The 15,658-nt window shown below is 43.2% G+C and overlaps 1 protein-coding gene across 2 annotated transcripts in view; it reads left to right on the forward strand.

Annotated features, from left to right (window-relative positions):
• Fam151b (family with sequence similarity 151 member B) overlaps positions 1–15,658 on the forward strand; it is a 39,465-nt gene that overhangs the window by 3,488 nt on the left and 20,319 nt on the right. For both annotated transcript variants that reach the window (XM_021180790.3, XM_085830911.1), the window contains exons 2-5: positions 2,047–2,172; positions 5,835–6,000; positions 11,879–12,096; positions 12,931–13,066. In XM_021180790.3, coding sequence (XP_021036449.1) covers positions 2,047–2,172; positions 5,835–6,000; positions 11,879–12,096; positions 12,931–13,066 — 646 coding nt within the window. The remainder of the gene's footprint in view (positions 1–2,046; positions 2,173–5,834; positions 6,001–11,878; positions 12,097–12,930; positions 13,067–15,658) is intronic.

A 15,658-nucleotide genomic window follows, 5' to 3' on the forward strand; every position in this document is an offset into this window, starting at 1 on the left:
ACTGCTGGGGGCAGTGTTCAGCCATCTCTCTTTCCTTTATGGAGAGTGCTTGCTAAAGATGTCAGACATTATCTTTATTGACCCACTATTTCCTAACTAAAGGAATGGCTTATAATTTGGTATGTAAACTACCAACATGCTGGGACTTGAAAGATTGCTCAGTGGTTTTACAACCACTTGCAGATGACCTGAATTTAGTTCCCAGCACCCATTTAGTAGCTCACAGCTGTCCGTGACTCCAGTTCCAGAATCCAGTGCTGTATTCTGGTATCTGCAGACAATAGGCACAGACGTGGTAGACAAAGCACCCAGACACAGAAAATAATGCCATGTTTATAAAGCTTGGATCAAAATGAACTGAGGTAGTTCAAAATGAAAGAAGTGCTATTTTCTGACCAAAGATTAATTATTGTGATATATAAATATATATTTAAAAATTTATATACTTTTATACATGTGAGTGTTTGCTTTCATGTCAGTCTGTACTTCACAGGCATGCAGTGCCTGTGGCGGCTAGAAGAGGGAGTTGATTCCCTGGAACTGGACCTAACAGAAGATTGTGAGCATCCATGATGGTGCTGGGAATCAACCTGGGTCCTCAGAAAGAGCAGTCAGTGCTGTTAACCACAGAGCCATCTCTCAAACTCCCTCCTTTTCCTAATATTTTATTGGCAGTGTGTGATAGCATTTTTTTAGACTTTTAACTGTTGCCAGACAGATATAAGCTAACAGTTGGCAGAATATTTTGCACACAAGGAGGTTAGGCATAGTGCTGAATAACAAGACCTAGAGAAAGGTAAGGCATAAGCCACTGGTGGATGTATGCATTGCTTGTATTTGTATGTGCCAGCTGAGCCTGTGAGTGCTGCCCAGAGCATCACAGTGTGAGGACAGACACACTGTGGAGGAGAGGGAGCCGCCCTCAGGGTTTTCATACCACTGTGGCTCTATGCAGAGGACCTCAGTTCTTGGAGTTCACAGTCTAGAATTTCTGCTCTTGAGTGTCTAATTTTTAGCATTTCTGTACTCACCTTCATCCTTTTTCTTTTCTGATCTCCAGACCACACTGTATGGCTACTAATTATAGCATGATGCATGGTTGTACGTACACATCATACTACCTGTTCTGTTTCACAAGTCTATTTTTTCTAGCTCAATTGCTTGGGTTTTTTTCCTCCCTCATTATATCTTTTGCCCCTTTATATAAAAAAACATTTTTAAACCTATAATCCTGCATTTCCCTTTCTGGGCACAAACCCATGGGAAGAAAACCACTTCCTTGTAAATGAGTGTCTATAAACATTCATAATAGCCAAGACATGGAAGCCACCCAAGACTACAATGACAGACTAATGGATAAGGAAGATATGGTATGTGTTATCAGTAGAATAACATTGCACTCTAACAAAGCCGTTGCTGGTAGCTACATATAAGAGCCTAAATTAATATTATTGTGCTTAGTGAAATAAGCCAGCCACAGGAAAAAAAATATTGCATTATCTCATTACCTGTAAAACTTGAACATTTTTGACTATATAGAAGTAGAGATAGCAGCATTGGCTATTCATAGGAGAGACAAGGAAGTGTTGGCCAAAGGATACAGAGCAGGTATGAGTGAATCTAGAGATGGAATGCGCACTATGAAGACGATGGGTAATGGAAATGTTTATAAAAATTACGCTAATGAGATTTTAGCTGCTCTTCATGCAGATGCGCGCGCGCACACACACACACATGCACACACACACATGCACACACACACACATGCGCGCGCACACACACATGCACACACACACATGCACACACACACATGCACACACACACACATGCACACACACACGCGCGCACACACACACATGCGCGCACACACACACACACACATGCACACACACGTTTAAAATGGTTATCTAGAGATGACGGGTATGCTTATTTCCCTCAGGATAGAAACTATGTCTTGCCATTGTACCTCACAGGATCATGTTATCTACCTTAAAAACATCTCCCATCAAAAGCAATATTCTTTTCACGCAAATATTGTTGTTTTAGGATCCTGGAGTGAAAATATACTGAAATATTTTCTGAGGAACAACCAGATCATGGCAGAAGATGGCGCTGAGATCCTCTGGTACCACGCAGCCAACCACAAGTCTCGGATGAATGAGGCTCTGAAGAGTAAGTGGCTGCCACAAAAATTGTTTTATTTTACTTCATTTTATTTTATTTTTTAAAACACTATGTAATCCAGGCTAGCCTCAAACTTGTGATCCTCCTGCCTCAGCCTTCCAAGTGCTGGGATTCTAGACACGAGCTACCATACCTGACTTCTTCAGTTTTCCTTGGGTAAGTTATTGAGTACATTTTTTGAAATCCAAGCAGAATGTCTTGAGCTGTGATTTGGCTGGATTGGGAGCCATGGCTGGAAACAGAGCCAGTCTGCCAGAGTCAGTAGACTAAGTGAGTGAGTGTGTGGTTCCCCCAGAGGGTGGGCAGCAGCTGTGTGGATGTTCTTGCTGGTGCTTGGCTCTGGAAACAGATTCTCGTCCAAAATTTGGACCAGGGATGATTGCTGCAGTTAGAAATTATCAGGCTCATTTCACTTTCTACTAAGCTGAGCCATTTGTCCTAGCATCAGGTGACACAAGTAATAGTCTGAAACTCATCTGTTAACCCTCTGCTTTATTTCTTAGCGTGAGGGATGGGTGCTATTTTTTGGAGTCTTCAAGCCATCTTAGTGATCAGAAAGCCCTGTACAAGCTAGCTTATGTCTTGATATTCACCTGCCCTGGTTCTGCTAGTCTGTCTTTGCAGCTTTCCAGTTTCTGGCATAGCTGGGTACCTGCTGTCCTCACACTGGCTGCTTTCTTTCCAGGAACATGTGTTTGGTGGTGCTGATGTTGATTGCAGGCCTGGAGCATCCCAGGCAAGCACCACCTCTAAGCTGCATCTCAGCGTTCCTTTTACTTTTCTATCTTGTTTTGCCCTTTTCAGTTTTAATTTTTATTGTATGTGTTTGAGTGTTTTGTTTGCATGTGTATCTGTGCACTATGAGGGTACCTGGTGCCCAGAGGCCAGAGCAGAGTGTTGACTTCATTGGGACTGGAATTACGGACAGTTGTGCGCTGCCATGTGAGTGCTTAGAATTCAACTCTAGCTCTTTGTAAGAATCCAGAACTCTTGGTTGAACCCTCTCGCCAGCTCATCCTTTTATTTTTCATTAAACTTTCTCTTTAGGCTGATTGAACCCTGTCTTTTGCCTCAGCCTCCCATGCAGTGGGAATTACAGAGCTGTATCCCATGCCAGGCCTGGCTAACCTACCACAAAGCCTTTGGCATCAGTCAAATTGCCATTTCTTAAAGACAAATGCCTGTTCCTGACCCCAGGATCAAACACTGCTCCCCACCCCCAGTGCATCTCCTTGCCTCACTTCTGCTATTCCTTTAGTGAGTGTGGTCCTGAGGTTGCTGTATTGTGGCGCGGATCTCTGCTGCATCCTTTTTGTACACAGAGGAGCCCATTTTGTCCACTCACCAGCTAATAAACCTTTGCCAGTTTTGGCTACTACTTTACTGTCTGCCCTGTGAACTGGCATATAGGAGGTCAGCAGTACATGTGGTAAAAAAAAGAAGTCAGCAGATAGGGAGAGATTTTATTGAAATAAATGAAGAAGAGCAGTGGGTGAATTCTCAGAGATAGGATGGCACCCCTGAGAGGCAGGGGGTAAAGTCCTCTTTGCAAGAATCAAGGGAGGATGTGGGGTGAGCAGTTTTACTGTGGGATGGATGCCTTGAGCACTCTGACCATCAACCAGGCCGTGAGTACTTGTAGCTCATACTGTTAAGGGGTAAACTTTACTTTGTTTTTCTAAGGCTGATCATTTGTGGAAGGACCAGATGTCTGTGTTACTAGGCGCCGGTCTACAAGTGTTCATGGCCTGATAGTCAGAGTGGGGACCTGGCTTTTCTGGAGAGCTGTTGTCTTTGCACATCAACATTCATAGGCAGGATTTTAGGGGCATGCTTTTAGCTCCCTTATATGGCAAGCAAAGGAACGACAAATCAGATTTTACTGTTTAAAGAACATATTATGGAAATGTTAGCATTTGCAAAGTTATTGTACTCCTGTGTATTACAATTGATAGTGAGGTTTTCCTTACATCTTCAGCCAGCACCTAGTGTGTGCAAATTGGTACATATCATTGTGATTTATATTTGTTTTCTCAAAGGTTAAATGCCCTTGATGGACTGGCAAAATGGCTCAAAGGGTGTAGGTGATTGCCACCAAGCCTGACAACTGTGAGATCCCAGGAACACACATGCTGAGGGAAGGAGGAAGCAGCTCCCACACAGGGTTCTCTGCCCTGCACAATGCACTATGGAATACACGTGACCTTGTAAACAAATAAGATTTGTAGTAACTTCTTTAAAAGATAAATCCCCGTGAGCCTCTGGTGGTGTGTCCACATCGACACCTGACTGTCCTTCTCAGGCCACTACCAGATTGTGAAATTTGGGAATCCACAACCTTCTTTTGTTTTGATATCTATTTTGAACTATCTGGTTTTTGTTTCTTTCTTTTTGTTTTTTAATGTATGTGAGTACACTGCCGCTGTCTTCAGACACACCAGAAGAGGACATCAAATACCATTACAGATGGCTGTGAGCCACTGTGTGGTTGCTGGGAATTGAACTCAGGACCTCTGGAAGAACAGTCAGTGCTCTTAACTAGTGAGCCATCTCTCCAGCTCTGTCTCTGTTCATTTTGATCCAAGTACATGTTTGATCTCCCATAAACATGTGGGCTTTGGCTGGAGAGAGGGCTTAAGAGGACTGGCTGCTCTTCCAGAGGTCCTGAGTCCAGTTTCCAGCAACAGCATGGTGGCTTATAACGAGATCTGGTACCTTCTTCTGGCATGCAGGCATATATGCAGGCAGAAAACACACACACACACACACACATATTATATTGTGAGCTGCCATATGGGTGCTGGGAACCCAATCCGGATCCTCTGTGAGATTACCCAGCTAGTGGTTACCAAACAGGGCAGGTAACCACTGAGCCATCTCTCTAGCCCCAGCTTGTGGGTTTATTACCTACCAAATTATAAACTACTCCTTTAGCCAAAAGTCAGAAATCTAGATTGCTTTGTCTTCACTCTGGGCTGGAAGGTCTACAGGTTTGGTTACTGTGAACCTACACTTAGTAGTCTAAATTCTCTTCACATAGTTATGTGGGAGCAGCCATCTCTCTGAGGTTTCATAAAGAGTCTTGCAGTTGCCCTGTTGGCACTGAAATTATATTTTATTGTACTTTTATTTGAAAGTTTGTCTTCTCCAAACTCATATTTAAATATAATTACCAATGGGCTATATAGAAGGTGAGGTTTCTAGGGAGGTTTGGGGGTCTAAATTGGAAACATTTCCTTAGTATGTTATTAAAAAGCCCAACAGCTAATTGTTCACCTTTCCTTGAACAATCCTTATCACAACTGACGCTTTGAGCATCCCCTCAAAACCAACTGTGTCAGCTCATACTACTTACTAGGCAAGTAGCACCTTTGAGGGACACTCTCTGTTCAAATATACTATTTTTATTACCAACAAATACTTAATAGACTTCCCTTCCTTTCTGTGTTCACTTTGCTAGATGCTAGAAAAGATTTGTAGGCAGGATAATGGCTGAGGAGCCGTGGGATGTACAGATAGCATGCGGGCCTCGTACAGTGCCTGACATTCTACAGTTGCTCAGTGTCTCTTCTTTCTCACATGGGCACCGAGGCACTTCTCCTATAGTTTTGTCCTTGTTCACAGTAACGTAAGCTCTCTTACTTGGGCAGGTGCTGCCCACATGATAGAGGCTGATGTCCTTCTTCCTAGTGACGGATCAGAGCATGGCCAGCCAATCATGGCCCATCCTCCTGAGACAAGCAGTGATAACACTTTGCAGGAGTGGCTGGCTGAGGTTGTGAAGAGCAACAAGGGCATCAAGTTGGATTTCAAGAGGTACTTTTACAAACATGCTTCGTGTTGCTGCAGAATTCGGGGAGAACATTAAAACATGTGTCTCTGTCTGTGACTACTGTCTTAGTTAGGGTTTTATTGTTGTAAAGCGTCAGCATGACCACACCAACTCTTATCAAGGAAAACATTTCATTGGAGCTGGCTTACAGTTTCAGAGGTTTAGTCTATTACCATCATGGTGCTGTGCGGGCAGAAATGGTGCTGGAGGAGCTGAGAGTTCAACATCTTGATCCACAGGCAGCAAAAGGAGACTGTGCCACACTGAGCATAGCTTAAGCAAAGGAGATTTCAAAGACCCTTGAACATAGGAGATCTCAAAACCCATCCCTATGGTGACACACTTCCTCCAACAAGGCCACAATCACACTAACAAGGCCATACCTCCTAATGGTGCCATTCCCCCTGGGCCAAGCTTTCACACACATGAGTCTGTAGGAAATGAGCGTACCTATTTCAATGACCACAACTACTTATTATACCTTTTCCAAGCTGAAATGAAAATTTAGACCTCCGTGTGTTTCTAGAATAGACTTAAAACAACAGCATGCTAATAGCTAAGAATGCTCCTTGAGGACCTTTAAGATTAAAGTCAGCTTTTATAAAGGAATGTTTCACATGTAACTATCAGACCACACAGAATGGCAAACTGAAAGTGCTTGTCTCCATCAGTGCTCTGACAGGAGAGGACGTAACAGAGCAGTACCTGCGCGTTCAATGTCACTATACTTACGTTAGTAAGGAGACTGGTCTGAAAGTCATCAGAAATCAAAGCATTCTTTGAATGGACTATGTGAGTAGGAATGAGTGTCATTCCCTCCAATGTCTGTCACAGGGGATGTGCTTTTTATGGCATTTGGCCATGAAGAAGCTATAATGGCTGGAATTGATGGGATGCAGAATTGATTACCACAAGCTCCAGTGGCCACTGCCATTCAAACCTAGATTTGGTGGCAAATTCACCCCATCTCTGAATCATAGCTCATTGTGAAGTTATCTCAGGGCTGGAAGGAGCTCAGCAGTTATCAGAGGACCCATGTTTGGCTCCCAGCACCCATGTCAGGTAGCTCAAAGCAGTCTATAACCCTGGCTCCAGGTTACCCAACACCCTCTGATGGCCCCTGCAGATACCTGTACCCACACGGCACACATACATAAATAAAAACCTTTAGTGAGTAGGATTTGAAAAGCTTATAGGATTATTGAGATGACCCTAACCATTTGTGGGTGAATGAATGCCCAGCAAACCTTGTCACTTGGCCTTGATGAGTGGCTGTGTAGAACCCGGATGTCGGGCCTTACAAGGTCTGAGTTACAGAATCATCTGAAGACCAGAGAGTTTGGTGGGTGGTGGGTTCTAGAAGGATTTTAATCCAGCAATGTGGCTTCTCTGGCTGAGAAATACAGACACCCCTTTAGTGCACAGCTTTAATCCCTCTGGCAGAAATAAGGCATACCCTTAGTATAAACCATTAAGCCCAGGCAATGAAAGATAAAGTCACTTTGTAGAAGGAAGCACCATGTTTGAAAGTGACATCTAATTGAGAGACAGACAAAATGACAAATCAGAGAAAGATTTGACAGAAAAGAATATGCCCAACTCTGGTGAGAACCGAGAGAAAACAGGCTACTTAGGAGAGCAATGCAGAGAGAGAAGAGGAGAGAGGGTAGTTTTTTTTTTTAAAGATTATTTATTTATTAATTTATTATATGTAAGTACACTGTAGCTGTCTTCAGACAGCACCAGAAGAGGGCAGCAGGTCTCATTATGGGTGGTTGTGAGCCACCATGTGGTTGCTGGGATTTGAACTTCGGACCTTCGGAAGAGCAGTCGGGTGCTCTTACCCACTGAGCCATCTCACCAGCCCTGAGAGGGTAGTTTTACTAGAACAGTTGTACAGAGACAGGTTGAGGAGAGAACAAGCTAGACACAGGTAGAGACAGAACATGCCAGAAGATTAGAACATATTGCCAAAGTTAGTATGAGGCAGAGCAAAGCAATTCAGTTAGAAGGTAAAAGAAGCCAGTTTGAGCCTGTCTGTGTGGAAAGGTGTTTGAGCCAGAACAGCTGAGTTGACCAGCCAGTCAGAGTTGAGAGAGTTAGGAAGGGTGAGTGGATGGAGGCAGTAAGCCTCCAAGATGACAGTGACATGTCGGGCAGAAGATGCTTTTACAGTGAGTGGCCCATCTGTTTTATCAACAGAGCCTTAGTCCCAGAGTAGCTGAGAGGCTCATCTAAGAGGACTGCTGAGCCAGCTTCAGATCCCAGGACTCAGGGCTAGGGCAGCCATCTCTGTCCACGAAATACTAATCCGTAGCACTTTAAACTTTTGGACCCTCTCTTCTTTCATGTGTATAGTGTTTTGAGTGTTTGCTGTGGTTTGTGATACCATGTCTCACGCCTCACAGATCAGCCTGTGCATTTGCAAGTTCTAGCTGCTAATTTAGTGATTCAGGCTATGTTAGTGTCCCACAGAAGAGCCAGGCCACTAAAAAATTTTATTTCATAGCTAATCTTTTAAGCTTTATTTTATTTTCAATTAGGTGTGTATGTGTATGTATGCATGGATGCATATACATACATAGGGGAATCCTCAGAGTCAAGAAAAGGGCAGGGACTAAGAGAGAGTGTTGTTCTGTAGAGGGGGAGAGATACAATTCTAAAAGCTTTATATGTGTTTTACATATGACCCCCATAACAAATCCAACACACCGTCACTGTTCTCACCACCATATGAAGAAAAGGAGACCAGGGAGACAAACAGCCTGCTTGTGTTCAGATGGTTGTGGATGGGGAACTGTCCACCACGCTGGACAGGGAGAGTTCACCCCTCCCTCTTTTTTCTGTCTGTGGTGCTTGGAACAAACACAGGACCTTGTACATGCTGAGTAAGTGCTCTGTCACTGAGCTACATTCTCAGACCAAGTATAAACATTCTTTTTTTTTTTTAGTAAGTGTGTGTGTGTGTTTACGTGCATGCATGCAGATACTGCAGCAGGCCTGTGGAGGTCAGAGGACAATTTGGAGTCAGTTTTCTCCTTCCACTATGCAGATCCTAGATATCCAATCAGATCATCAAACTTAGCAGCAAGCACCTTTACCAGATGAGCCATCTAGCCAAATTAGCAATTGCACGGGCTAATCTGTGAGGCGTGAAACATTGGTATCACAAACCACAGCAATCACTCAAAACACTATACACATGGAAAAGGAGGGGGTCCAAAGGTTTAAAGGGCAGCAGATTAGTATTTCGTGGGCAGAGAGGGCTGCCCTGGCCCTGAGTCCTGGGATCTAAGCTGGCTCAGCAGTCCTCTTCAAGAGAATCCCTTAGCTACTCTAAGTTCTTAATCAACCACTGTACTACCTCTGTGGGTGGAGCTGAATGGTATTTTAGTCAAATTTTAGTAGATCTTGCTTTGTGTTTCTTAGTTCTTTCACATAGTATACAAATGATAATACGTGAGTATTATATGGCATTACCGTCATTATTTTCTACTACATAGTGATGTTTAAATTTTATCTAGAGTTTTAGCTGGCTGTGGGGTTTTAGCAAAGAGGATTTTCCCTTAAAACACAATTTAAAGTGACTTATAATTTCAAGGGAGAGTCCTAAGGATGCAGGAGAAGGTAGGATTAGTTGGTGCATTAGTTCACTAGTTCTGTATTAGTTTACTTTTGCATTGCTATGACCAAACTATTTGGCAGACTATCTATCAAACCTTGGCTCAGAGTTTCAGTCCAGCTTGCTGGAGAGGGTGGTTGCTGTCTGGGCAGTGCTTTGGTGAGATGAATCTGTTCACAAGCGGCTGGCAAGGGAGGAGCCTGCCCTGTAAACTAGTTCTTGCAGCCTCTCTAGTCTCCAAAACAGTGCCACAGGCTGGGACCTGCATGCTCAGAATGAGTCTCTCAAACAGTTCAGAATCTGACCTTAAGCACGATGCTGTTGTATTTACTATAGCTTTGCAGTATTTTGTTGTTGTTGTCCATTTGTTTGTGTAGTATTGTTTTTTGAGTCAAGTCCTTGACCTCATTGCAGTACCCCAACCCCCACCAGCCCTCCTAGTATTGGGATTTCAGGTGTGTGCCACCTCTCTCTCTGATTGTATGCTCTGAAGTAAGGTATTGTGGTACATCTAGCTTTCTCTTTGTTTTGTTTGTTTGTTTTGTTTTTATTTTTGTTTTTCGGGATAGAGTTTCTCCATGTAGCCCTGGCTGTCCTGGAACTCACTTCATAGACCAGGCTGGCCTGGAATTCAGACATCCACCTGCCTCTGCATCCTGAGTACTTTGCTCTATTTTCCTTGGATGTTCTACTGACTTAGGATCTTTTGTGGTTCCCTGTGGATTTTAGAGTTGAGGTTTTAACAGGCATCAATGTACCAGGAGTCAGATGCATTACAGAGAAATAAAAACATCTAAATTCAAAGTCCTGCCTGAGGCTTACTTATTAATCCACTAAAATCTAGGACATCCATTTCAGGGACAGAATGGAAAGAGTATGCAAGGTAAAGAGATTGGAGGCCAAGGGTCACATGCCTCTGGTTTCAGCACACAAATTAATAAAATGTCTCTCTTAAAGTAGGAGGGGCAAGAGAGAAGCACAGATGAACAGGCCCATCCTCAGGAAGAGCTGATGGCTTTCCCATACCTAGGCTTCTCAGCCTCTATCACAGTAGCGTGGAAGCTGTTATCCTGCGTGAACCTTTCTAAAGGGTCAGATGCATTCACCTTAATTTTGAAGCAGTGAGGTTCTCCAGTTAAGTTTGCGTGTGTTCATGTGCATGTGTATATGTGTACGCACGCGCTTATATTTGAGGACAGTAAGACATACATGCACACACAAAGTAAAAATGATATACTAAACTTACTGTCTTGTAAGCTGGGCATGCTGACACATCCTTTAATCCCAGGCCTAAGACAGGCAGAGGCAGGATAATTTCTGAATTTGAGGCTAGCCTGTACTCCATAGCAAGTTTCAGGCCAGCCAGAGGTACACAATGAGACTCTGTCTCAAGAACCAACAGATAAACAAATAAAAACAGCAATGAAAGCCTTTACTGTTTTGAATTCTGTGGCTGTAACAGTTGTAGGGCAGAGAAGACAACCCACTTCTCAAGTGGAGCTAAAATACCTTCTCATTTCCACAGAAGTGTTCACAATATAGAAAGAAGCTGAGTTTGTATTAGCTTTAGGAAATATAATTTTTAAATTTGTTTTTTATTTTATGTTCGTTGGCATTTTACCTGCATAGATGTCTTTTGAGGGTATGAGAAGCCCTGGAACTGGAATTACAGATCCTGTGAGCTGCTGTGTGGGTGCTGGGAATTGAACATGGTTCCCCTGGAAGAACAGCCAGTGCTCTTAACCACTGAGCTGTCTCTCCAGCCCCAAGAATATGTTGTTTTAGGCTTTCTAGGCATTTTAAGAAATGTGTTTATGTCTCCAAATTCACCCAGTCATGCGTGAAGGCAAAGAGGCAATCCTTTTTCTCCTGCAGGATTGTGAGAGTCAATCTTATCAAAGGCTGAAGTGGCAGGAGCCACTCTCAGAACTTGACCACCTGCAACTTCTACTTCCTGGGTGTGGCCGGCAGGCAAACATTTGTATCTTTTCTTACATCACTTCACACTTAGTGACCCAAATGTGGCGTTCTGAGGCCCCTGTTTGGTACATAGGGACTGGCATTATTCATACCCCTGTATCATCTATATGTTTCTTTCATGAAAATGAAGCATAAGTACTTTGAGGTAGAGCACATGTTAGTCTTTCCCTCAGGTCCCACGTGAGTTCTTTTATTTGACTCTGAATTTGAGAACAGGAAGATCTCAGTGTGGGAGGCTCACTGGTCACACTCCTTTTCAGTCTGGCAGCAGTCAGAGCGTCCATGCTGTTCCTGGACAATGTGAAGCAGCACCTGCAGCGCCCCGTGTGGATTAATGCCGATATTCTTCCCGGGCCAAATGGGAGCAGCAAAGTAGTGGATGCCAAAGCCTTTCTAGACACCGTGACATCCTTCTTCCCGGACGTGACCTTTTCCTTGGGTTGGACAACAGGATGGCATCCTGAGAAAGTCAATGAAGGTGATAATTCTAATCAATTTGCTTTGAGCAAATACCAAGTTGATCTTTGCGAATGTGTAAAATATTCTGGACTCGTTTCTTCGGTAGGGTACAGAGCAAACTCATATGATAGCTCACGCACATAAGAAGCTTTTCAGCCAGGAGGAAGCTGCGTAAGTGTGGCTGTAGAGCACACCTCTGTCCCTGAACATTTTATTGTTGTTCAGCAGTGTCTTAGGGTTTGATTGCTGTGAAGAAACAGCCTGACCACAGCAACTCTTACAAAGGAAAACATTTAATTGGGGCTGGCTTACAATTCAGGGGTTTAGTCCATTATCGTCATGGTAGGAAACATTGCAGACAGGCAGACATGGTGCCGGAGAAGGAGCTGAGAGTTCTACATCTTGATCTGTAGGCAGCAGCAGGAGACTGCCACACTAGGCCTAGCTGGAGCATATGAGACTTTGAAGTCGGCCTCCACAGTGACACAGTCTTCCTCCACCAAAGCCACACCTATTCCACCACAGCCACACCTCCTAACAGTGCAATTCCCTACGGACCAAGCATACAAACACATGAGACTATGGGGGCCAAACCACAGGTGGCTTAATGATTTTTCTACTTGCTTAACGTGCCCAAGACCATGGTTTCCACCTAGAACAATTAAATACATAAATACAATTAATTTTTTCCTTGTCATGTTTGAATTCACTCTGAACTCAATGGAAATTCTGTAGACTAAGAATTCATCTGTAAATTACTGATGGAGTTGTCTTTTCCAGGGTAATTTGGTGTTTTAGTTATTGACTTCCAAGACTCTAGTCACAAATGCACATTCCTTTCTTCCCATTTCAGGCTACAGTTGGTCGATGGTGAAAGAGATGGACTACATATGCAGCGAGCTAACCCAGCCGGTCACGTTCCCTGTCAGGGCAGCTTTAGTGAGGCAGTCGTGTTCTCAGTTGCTCTGGCTATTGACAAAATCAAACAGGTATGAATTATCTGTAATAAGAATTACTTCTTCTAGCTAGCCTATATAAAAGACACACAATCCTGGTATTTTATTGGGCAGGTTGTGAGCTATTCTAACTTATATCCCCTCCATATGTCCCTTGTTTCTTGCCATATCTTCTGGTCACGTTCTCGTGGTCCATCTCCTCTCATGGCAGCCCCCTCCTTTCTTAGTCTCCTCTCTTCCTCCTCTCCCCTTCCTCTGGTCTCTTCTCAAACGATTCACTCATTCTCAAGTCCTGCCTTCCTCTCCCTACTTCCCAGTCACAGTCTCTAGCCATTTATTAACCAATTAACTTTAAAGTGTGGTTCTGGGTTTACACACCATCACATGGTATACATGAGGCTCTCCTTGACTTGGGGGCCAGTGTTTAGTATTTAAATGCATAGCAACACCAAACCAACCCCTAACAATTATCACCATACCAGTGTAAGGTGTAGAGAGAAGAACATGAAAATTGAACAGAGTGTGCATGCCTGCAATCTAAACACGTGGGGAGCAGAAGCAGAAGGACTAGCAATTCAAGGTCAACCTCAGCTACAGAGAGACTTGGAGTCTAGCCTGGGCTATATGAGACTATGTCATAAACAGGGAAAAAAAAAGCCATGATATACTAACTATCGAAGGGCAGTGGGTGAAAGGAGGAATGAAGACTGATGAGGTCAGCACAGATTCCCTTCCCAGCAGCCCTTAAGAGCATGGCGTTACCGCCCGCCCTCCACAATTTGTGCACGTGGTAATTCTGAGTAAATGTTGTCATCTTCCTGTTCCAACAAAAGGTTGTTTGTCTTTGAACACGACCATTACAGAAATCTTTTTCACCCAAAATTTTAATCATTTATTATACAATAAGAAATTAACTGGGGTTGGGAAGGTAGCTTGGCAAGTACACGTGTTTGCCATGAAAGCTGATGACGTTATTATTCCTGCAACCCATGTAAATGTGGAGAGAGGAACTGACCCCGCAGTGCTGTCCTCTAACCTCCATATGTGAGCCACAGCATGCACATGTGTGTGCGAGCGTGTGCATGAACGTGCACCACACACACATACAGACATATACATACACCCATACTAATACTATAAGAATACATTTTGAGGACTGGAGAAATGGCCCAGTGGTTAAGCGCATGCACCGCTCTTGCAGAGGACCTGAGTTCAGTTCCCAGCACCCATGTCAGGTGACTCTCGGCTGCCTGTCGCCCAGCTCTGGGGATCACACCTTCGATGGCATGTGTACTCAACTGCACATGCCTACACATACTCATACATACATATACATACTTAAAATAAGATCTTAAAATAAATAAATTTAACTTAGCTGTACCATATATTAAATGTTGAAGTATGCTCTAAAGGGACACATATTTAAACAGTTTGGGTAGCACTTTCTGGGGCCAGGAGAAAGCCCAGATGTCGCAGAACGTAGAGTGGGGATAAGCTGGCACTGCAGCTATCAAAGTAAAGGTTTAAAAGCTACTTCAGAAGTATTTAACTATCTAGAAAAAGCTGTATGTACAGCTTTTCTTATTCTTTTTGGCAAATATATTTCCATTGATTTAACACTTGAATATGAAGTTGCTAATGCAGGAAGAACAGACTAGGTTGGCTTTTAAAAAGGATTTATTTTATGTGTAGGGGTGTTCTTTACCTGTGTGTACAGTGTGTAGTGCCTGCATGCCTGATTTTCACAGAGGTCAGAAGACAGTGTCAGATCCACTGGAACAGGAGTTACAGATGGTTGTGAGCCACCCTGTGGGTGCTAAGAATTGAACTTGGGTCCTCTGCAAGAGCCACAAGTGTTCTTAACCACTGAGCAGTGTCTCTGCCCCTGAGGCTAGCTTTTTAATGTAGTTTTAGAGTAGAAATATTTTCTTGGTGTTAAAGGTAACACATCCAGAAAGTATGAAAGAAAATTTTGCTATATTTGAATATATAAGAATCAGAAATTCTGGTAAAAATAATATTATGATACATGTCAGAGAGAGATTAAGAATTCTAACACATAAAACATTTTTTACAGCTGTGCAGTGGTGGTGCACGCCTTTAATCCCAGGACTTGGGAGGCAGAAGCTGGTGGATTTCTGAGTTCTGGGCCAGCCTGGTCTACAGAGTGAGTTCTAGGACAGCCAGGGCTACACAGAGAAACCCTATCTCAAAAAAATATATTTTTTTTACAATCATCTGGCAAAAGGCCCAGCTTAATAATTAACCAGGTTGGAGAGAGTAGAGGAAGCAGGCGTGTTGTGTACATCATAGATATAAACTGATTTATTTCCTTAAGGAAACAGTGGGCGTGTTCATAGATTTTTATCAATAAGGGTTTATCTACCTAGGGAGAAGTTCATGTAAGCACAGAGAAGGACTAGCAGAGTTTCAAAGCATTCCAAGTCTCCTCCATTCAGAACCTGGCTGAGTATATTACGGTATACTCTCATAATGGAAGATTAAATACTTGTTATAGGTCATGCTTGGCGCTTTAATAAGGACAGACCTCTAAAATAATTCTGTTAAGTGAAAAACATTAAAGTTCACAATGATCTTGTAGTAACTACGCTTGCATGAGAAAAC

Source organism: Mus caroli, unplaced genomic scaffold, assembly GCF_978045245.1.
Source record: "Mus caroli unplaced genomic scaffold, Mus_caroli_1 scaffold_15, whole genome shotgun sequence".
Lineage (NCBI taxonomy): Eukaryota > Metazoa > Chordata > Mammalia > Rodentia > Muridae > Mus > Mus caroli.